The 8,247-nt window shown below is 39.7% G+C and overlaps 1 protein-coding gene across 1 annotated transcript in view; it reads left to right on the top strand.

Moving 5' to 3' along the window:
• The first annotated feature begins 253 nt into the window (after positions 1 to 253).
• Positions 254 to 8,247, top strand: part of tp73 (tumor protein p73) — a 40,113-nt gene continuing 32,119 nt past the window's right edge. The window contains exons 1-3 of the mRNA XM_037536246.1: positions 254 to 302; positions 3,372 to 3,467; positions 3,851 to 3,989. Of these exons, the coding sequence (XP_037392143.1) occupies positions 3,400 to 3,467; positions 3,851 to 3,989 (207 nt within the window). The 5' untranslated portion in view covers positions 254 to 302; positions 3,372 to 3,399. The remainder of the gene's footprint in view (positions 303 to 3,371; positions 3,468 to 3,850; positions 3,990 to 8,247) is intronic.

The raw sequence follows: 8,247 nt of genomic DNA, 5'->3' as shown, positions 1-8,247 counted from the left end.
CCAACCCATCCCAGCACACAGGAAAAAACTATTTACCCTAACCTGCATAATCAGCTCATACGGACACCATCCACAGCTTTTGTTTCATTTGACCCTCTGTGTACAGAGTCGACCATAGACCCATTAAATCCCGTGAGGTGTGTTTTATTGACGTCTTACTCCACAAGTAGACTGAGCCATTTCCTCCACGCTAAAGAGTTGCGAGGGTCAGCTCCAGTTCAAGGAAAATGATTTTGGCACTCAAGAAATTCTAGACTGCTGTGGATATTTCAAGACTGGAGCATACATTTAATTCTTTATAGGTAAGTGAGCATAAACAGCTGTTTGTGCGGTTGTGGTTGGATTATTAGTTGCATTATTAGCCTTAATGAACCTTCTGTTCATTACCAGGGTGCACGATTTAGCCTTCGCTCAGATATTTACGCCTTTCAGACTTTAATGTGAGCACTTCTCCAGTTCGTAAGATTAGTTTTAGTAAGATAATGTCTGCCACAGACTGAAACACTGCGCGCAGAGGCGATTTAAAATAATGATAATACATTAAAATAAAAAATAAAAAATAGGCTGGACGGGTCTATTTATTGTGTGATAGCTGGTTTGACTGACCCCACTGCAATCATTCTCAGTATCTGAACTCCTAAATTTCTCATTGATTTGGCTGCTGCGTATTAAATGTGTGTTGTTTCTGTTAAGCAGGCTTCACTGCCAACGTCTTGAACGCCAGGATAATTTGCGTTATAGATTTTGTGTGTGTGTTTGTGTTTGTTGGTTAGAAAGTCGATAACAGTGTCTGAAAATGTGATCAGAGCGGTCAGAGTTCAGTTGTGACCGCTTGCTCTCAGTGAGTACAGTAACATGGAGGAAAAATAGCCATTCGGAGTCCAGAGGAAAGATATAGGAAGGTCAGATATTTCTCATGGTAGTATATTGCCTATAATAATTTACATTTAAATAGGCCACATAAATACAATGTTATTATCATTACTACTACTACTATGATTATTATTATCTACTAATAATGATTATTATCATTATCCTTATTATTATTATATATTTAAACGTAAATTGTAACATTTAAACAGCACCGCAGATTACAATGTAGATGACGGTAAATATATGTATAATAATTATGTGGATATTATACGATCCGAATTTCTCTGCCATGATCACACTGTGCGATTAACGTCATGTTAAGGTCTCGTTTTTCAATAGGCCGAAAGTAGACTTAAAAACTAGTTCCAGTCTCCTGAAATGTGGTCTCCTTAAGCTTTATAAGCAGTTCTGAGTGCCGCAGACCCCTCCAGCTTTATTCTCCCATAAGCTGAGCTGAGAGGTGGCGAGTGTGTATTGTATGTAACTGGTTGTCAAGGCTGCTTTAACTAACGAGCGCAGGACGGTGTTAAGCTGTGGACATCGGCAGGCTCACTTATTTATGGCACATATGGACCAGCATAGCTTAGATCACTGTCCGAGTCCAGCTTCTGGCCATTTACGATGAAAGGTAAACGCTTCGTCTTTTCGTGCAGCGCTGCGCTCGGATTGCTCCTCCAGTTTTAAGTCCGTGTTAAGCGTTGCGCTGAACCTATAGGTTACCGTGTGGATGGACGTGTCTCCCTGTATGGAGAGCGATAATTCAATTCTCCGTGCTGCTCCCACTTGTCTGTGTGTAATTGCTGGGGAACAAGCACTGGTGTCTCAGGACGACTGGCATCATGGGAATAAATCCCTCATTTAGCAGAGCATACACCTTCCTCAGAAAAGAGCGTTCAGATCAAACTCCTGCTCACTTTAGCAGCCTCGAGTGCCTGTTTTCTCTCGCACGCCTTGGGGAACTGTGTTAAGTCCACACAGAGGACTGGCAGCGATATTCAGGGCTTTCTGACATTTCAGTTAGAGGTTTTGGGAAATCTGAAGCATGTATGGAGGATTTGGTCAGCTCGACTAGCTTTTCATCGAAAGTAAAAAAGGGAGTATTCTTGTTTTGATTAGTTGTGTGTGTGTGTGTGTGTGTGTGTGTGTGTGTGTGTGTGTGTGTGTGTGTGTGTGTGTGTGTGTGTGTGTGTGTCGCACTTTCTCTTTCGGCGCTCCGCTGCCGTTTGTCGTTGCTGAGACAACAGGACGCGCGCGCTGCGCTCCAGCAAACGCGCCTTCCGACGATGTGACGTCACACACAATAGCAGGTTGATTGTGGAGACTTCATCTGCATGTGCGAGCGAGCGGGGCAACGGTCTATCACATTTATCATGTCCAGCTTTCAGAAATATGCAGAGTTACAATCTCTCAAATATCTGTAAATTCTAAAAAAAAAAAGAAAAAAAGAAAAGAAAAAACAAAAAAAAACCCTGATTGATATGTAAGCCTTTTAGGCTGTGATCCAGACCTGTGTTTCTCCTGAATATTCTTTGCCCTCACAGAACATTAAGCAGATACCAGCTTGTTTCTGATCCAGATTCTGCTTCTGAAACTTATTTTTAAAATAAACAAACTTTATTTACCCAAATCCATCAAAGAAAAAACATCCTGTCACAATTTTGTATCCTAAATTCAAACTGGACAGAAAATTTGCATGCAATTAAATGATTTAACTTTTCTTGTTTTAACTTTTGGGCCTTTTTGATTTTTGATTTGATTTCTGAGTATGGTCCATGCATAGACTGGTGTAACCTGCACTTCCAGCAAATCGCAGATGTTGGCTTCTTGGGATTCGCTAAAGTTGCTCCACTGTGTTCACTTTCACTGTACTTTATAGGATCGTGACCAGAGACAGACCACTGTAGAAGGCGCTTTCTGTTAGAGACCATGTTCTGCAATTGACTTGATCTCTTTTGAGCAGAAGATGATGTCTTGCCATTGTTTACTGGGGAGAAGAAGGAAGGAAGTCCAGCCTGTACCACGTGGCACACGGTCCCACTGGGATGGTGCCAGGCAGGTTCAGGCCTGCCAAACCCAGCACCTTGATTCTGAATCTGCACACCCAGCCCAAAAGCCTGATGGGATTTAGACTAGAGAAGCAGCATTGGGAGGCAGGGTGGAAATTACTTTCAAATGAAATCTTCAGTGTGCTAAGCGTTCTCTGGTCCATTCAATTCAAATATTGGCTCTTATTCGCAGGATATAATTGACCAGCTTTCAAATTGGTTGAGCATACACGTTAGGAACATTTGACGTAAACCATGCTTATTGAGACGTGGGTTGTAATAGTTATCACCTCATTATTCCGTCTTGATCATTACTGCTATTTTAAGGAATTATTAAATCAACACTGTGGCAATGTCTGATATGTCCAGGTATTATCAGGAAGTTATAACAATTTTTGTATTTAGCTTTTAATGGTCAGCAATAAAGAGGATGTTTTTCTGTTCACTCTTCAGAGTAATTTACCCCCCGGTGGAGCACCCCATGTCCAAGATGTCCCAATCCTCCACCAGTGACGAGGGTACGACCTTTGAGCACCTGTGGAGCAGTCTGTGAGTTTCTTACCCAGTCTCATTTCTATTGATGCTCATAGTTAAATTACCTAGACAGCAAAGTAATCAGAGAAAATTTATGTTGTAAAAAAAAAAAAAAGAAAATCTATATGATGTCATCAGGTAGACTGTTACATTTTTTTCTTGAGATATTCATACATTCAGATTCTTCAATGACCACACAGCAAAGCTGGTGGAGTTCATTTCGGTACATACTTCCAACAGAACATCATACACATTACTTACATAACAGCCAGAGTAAGTACTGAGTAAGTACAACAAAATGACAATGGCAACAACAGGAAAAATCAGCACACGTAGCCCTTGACTGCTTATAGAAATCCTTGCCAGTAATTCACTGAGCATCTATTTTTGCTTATTAGGGAGCCGGACAGTACATATTTCGAGCTTCCTCAGACCAGTCATCCAGGGGACAGGGGGCCATCCAGCAGCCTGCCCAATAACCGGGCCGAAGTGTGCATGGACGTCTACCAAATGAGAGACCTGAATGACAACGTCATGGTAAGAAAAATGGAGTCTTATCAGTTAGGTGGCTTCCAAGTGCACTTGTCATCAATCGTGATATGTTAATGAGAAATGCGGGTTTGGTTTAGATTGGTAGATATGGTTTCATAGTACTGGTAAAAGTGTGAATCTTTAGCTTAATGACAAATGATGAATCCAATGACAAAGCAACTAATTTGAATAATTTGTAAACTGTAGTTCGGCCCAGTTATATGATCAGCAACTCTGATCTATTATCTAGGTAACTGAAGATCTGATGCTTATGTGAACCTGGGATAAACAGGTAGTGCTGGATTAGACATGCCTCACAGCTCACTCTTACACAGCCTAGCTTCTAAAAACTTTCTTGTCTTCATATACGTCAATTCATGATGGATAAATGGACAGTCTTACCTATTTTTGCTACTAGGGGTTGATGGGGTTGATGGCAAGAATTGCATTTGACTCAGTGACTACATCTTTAATAATCATTATAATGTCACAAAGTATACAATATGTGAGAGATGATTCAGTTTATTGCTTGTAAATAAACCCAAATGCATCTTCTAGTCTAGTTAAACATTGTGCAGTTTAAATCAATCAATCAGTGAATCAATCAAGTAATAAACCAGATGTGATTTGAATATTTTTAAAGTATATGTCAAGCTTCTAGTTTTGGCTGGCTCATGGCTCATATACACTTATAAACATAGCTGGGAAAAGGGCCTGCAAAGGCCCATTTGTTTAGGGTAAACAGCTAACATATATAAAATACAGAATATGTTGTATCCCATATATTTGGCTCGAAGCAGAGTGTCTGAGCTTCAGTGAATTAATTTATAAATACTTATTGGAACCTATTTTTCAGAGGGTCTGTTGTCTTTATGGTTCCACATAGCATCTTTGTTTCAATGGCTATCCCAATCTAGGCTGATTTTCCCTCCGTATGGGTGAAGATTCCCTCCTCACTGCCTGGTTTCCCTCTCCTACACTTGGTTTTCCCTCTCCTCAGTCCCCACAGCAGGCCAGGCTGTGGTCTGGGATTTAAACAGGGAGGTTATAATGGCTTAATTAGAGGGAAAAGCCAAGCCAGGAATATGACACCTGCTGCTCCCTTCCATCTGGGGCACACGTGCTAGGAGAGTAGGGGTTGGGAGGGTGTTATGTAGATGGATGGATGCCTTAGAGGGCCCAGCTGTTTTGCATTTTGTGTATTGTTCCATGAGGTATTGTATAGGCCCAATTTTCTATTAATCTTTTGTACCGTCCAAATTAACCTTTTGGAGTGCCACATGGTTCAAATGTGGGTCCAGTCAAATTCTTTGAATACTCAAGTACATGGTCCAATATTACTGCCACATAATTTCAGGATTATCTTGCAGAGTCAAAAATTTTTGCTTTTAGCACTGCTACATATGTGTGAATGTCTGGGGCATGAATACACAGCAGTGCAGATTTTAGTTTTTAGTTTTGATTGTACTGCTGATTGACTGTTAAATTCCATTTTTTGATGAAACTGTATTACATTAAGAAGTCCTTGTGGTCTTGAAGATGGCTGTATGCAAAGATGCAGCAAGGTTGTGCAAACTTTCATTGTCTTATTGATTGTAAGGCGTATGTTTTTCCATTTGGATCTACACAGAAGTGACTGTCTACTTTAGGTTTAGACTCACAGTATTTTGCAAGAATAAATTGCTTTTGTGCTTTTTTGAGGGCTTGTTATTTCTTTAACTAGTTATGCACCAGCATACAGTGATATGGAAATACATACTTGGCAGGGGCTGGAAATAATTTTTTGATGTTCTTTATGTGAGCCATTCCATAGTTCAGTTCTGGTCAAAAACATTCAATTTGCTTGTAGATAAGTGCTACTGTACCTGTCCCCTTCCAACTAAATTGGTATCGTCCAATCCATCGGTGGGCAAGTTCAGGCCTGCCCTTTTCGTTAATAAATAGTCATGAGGCCAAAAAGTGGGAGGTCCAAGATTTGTTGTTAGCTGCTGCTAGAAGTTGACAGGGCCGGGACAGGAATATATGAAATATCCTCTCACTGTCATATAACAGTCAACCCTGTTCAGAGCCACTGTGCTCAGCAAGCATTAGCTGAGGGAAGCCGAAGGCAGAGGGGTCCAGGTTTTGGTCTTACAAAACTCACCTGTACGGTGTGGTCACATGACCAGCCAGGTGGGAGAGTGTCTCTTGTCAGCTGCCCGCCCTGCGGGATCGCTACAATGCTGTGCATCGGTGACCCAACTCATCATTACAGCACGGTAGGTGAGCTTTTTCCTAGAAAAGTAGAATATTTCTCCGGTTCAGTTTATTCAACACAGAAGGTAACAAGCAATGTTAATACAGCCATAAAGTCATTTGTAGTTGCTGCTTGCAGTACTGGACTGAAATACAGAGATAGATGTGATTATCTGTTATCCTGACAAATTAACTTTTTAGCATTTATAAGTTTTTATATATTGTAAATAGGTCATTTGTGCAAACTGTATTAATGAATTTTCCAGACATGGCTTTTGCGGCAGTAGCTGGTTTATGTTGGAAGTGTTGCAAGTGTTAAGTTAAGCTGGAGTCACTGGAGAACTAACCCAACATCTTACTTCAGTGGTATTTATAGTCCCGCAGTTAAATGAAGGTTTACTAAACTAAGTAACTAAAGATGCCTTTTGATGAGCACTCTGTGGTGTATCACTCCAGTTGATACCTGTTGATGCATCTGCATGTAGTTGTCTGCAAGAGAGTTCTGAGAGAATCTGGTTGTAGCTTATTTTTTAAGCTTAATCATAGTGTAAAAGGCATAAGGTTTCAGTATTATTGTTTAGGTATAGCAATAAGAATATTTTATAAGGGTTGATTATTTGAATGCTAGCTGCATTTATTAGAAACTTGGCTTTATTTGGTATATTATTTATATTATTTAGTATTATTTAGAAGAGGGTTATTTAGATACTTTAGTTTGAAAGTTTATGATCAATGGAACATGCATTTTCAGTATACTGTGTTAGCTTTGTGAAATAGTGAAACTTTATAGATGCCAGGCAGGCCTGTTAAATCTAAACACAGAGGTTGGAAAATGTAATTATTTTATTTTTATTTAATTTTTTTGCATACTTTGCAAAATTCTAAACTATTTCTAACGCCATACCTTACAAATAATTCACAAAGAGCATTAGAAAATACAAAAACAATGTAACAAACATGAACCAACAAAGATAAATGACAGCTGTAGCACTGCACTACACCACCTGTACAGAAGAGGGCGACATTTTCGCACTTTGGCTGAATAACACTGTTAACTGTCACTCCTGTGCACTGCAGTTCACTTTGCAGAGATGTGTCTGAGCGTGCACTAAAAATATATTATGTCATGCTGCCCACATAAATTCTCATCTCTCCACAAGCTACCTTTTCATCATCTTTGTCTATGATATCAACAGCATGATAAGATGTTGTTCGTGCTGAAGATATGTATATGGCTGGGAGCCTAACAGCTCCTTATTACTCTGCTTGCAAAGCTTGATCATGTTTAAACTAAAAATATTTGGTTTAACTTTTTTGATCACAAGCTTGTTTTTGAAATAACTTTTTGGGTCAGTAAAAATTTCCATTCAAAATGCTGTCTAGTCCAGGACTAGGTTTAATCCTTGCCTGAGAAGCCAGTCCTTTGTGTTTGAAGATGTTTGCAGTTATATGACAGTAACATTGGTTAGAATGCAGTAGTTCTTTTCATTCAGCTCTTATATATCTGTTCCTCCTGTGGCATGAAGTCGATTACCACAGACTTTGACCATGGACTTAGTAAATGAGCAGAAAAGCTGCTGAATAAAATCATGTTTTGAGTCCAAGGGTTTTCTGTACTTTTCTAAGTACAGAGAAACTGTCCAAGGTAATATACTACAGATGGGGCAGTTACAGATTAATAATAATAAGTTTCATTATTATTCATAAAACATTTGTCTTTGCGCTCTGGGGTATTCTTTTAAGAGTGTTCACCATCCCTGCTCCTGGAGATCTACTTCCCTGCAGACTTTAGCTCCAATCTTAATCAACCTCACCTGATTTGTCTAATTACGGCTTTCGAAAGTTCTTGATTAGCTGAATAAGCGGTTTGGTTGGGTTAGGGTTGAGCTGGCAGTGAAATCTGCAGGAAGGTTGGTGACCACCCCCTTAAAACATCAGGGCAGCCTCAAGTATATTTCTGTAGAAGTTTGGAAAGATTAATATTTTGTTGATTTTTGAGGAGTAGCGCAAACTCTCATCAAACTTATTA

Source organism: Pygocentrus nattereri, chromosome 29 (assembly GCF_015220715.1).
Source record: "Pygocentrus nattereri isolate fPygNat1 chromosome 29, fPygNat1.pri, whole genome shotgun sequence".
NCBI lineage: Eukaryota > Metazoa > Chordata > Actinopteri > Characiformes > Serrasalmidae > Pygocentrus > Pygocentrus nattereri.
This window is presented reverse-complemented; position numbering and strand designations above follow the sequence as displayed.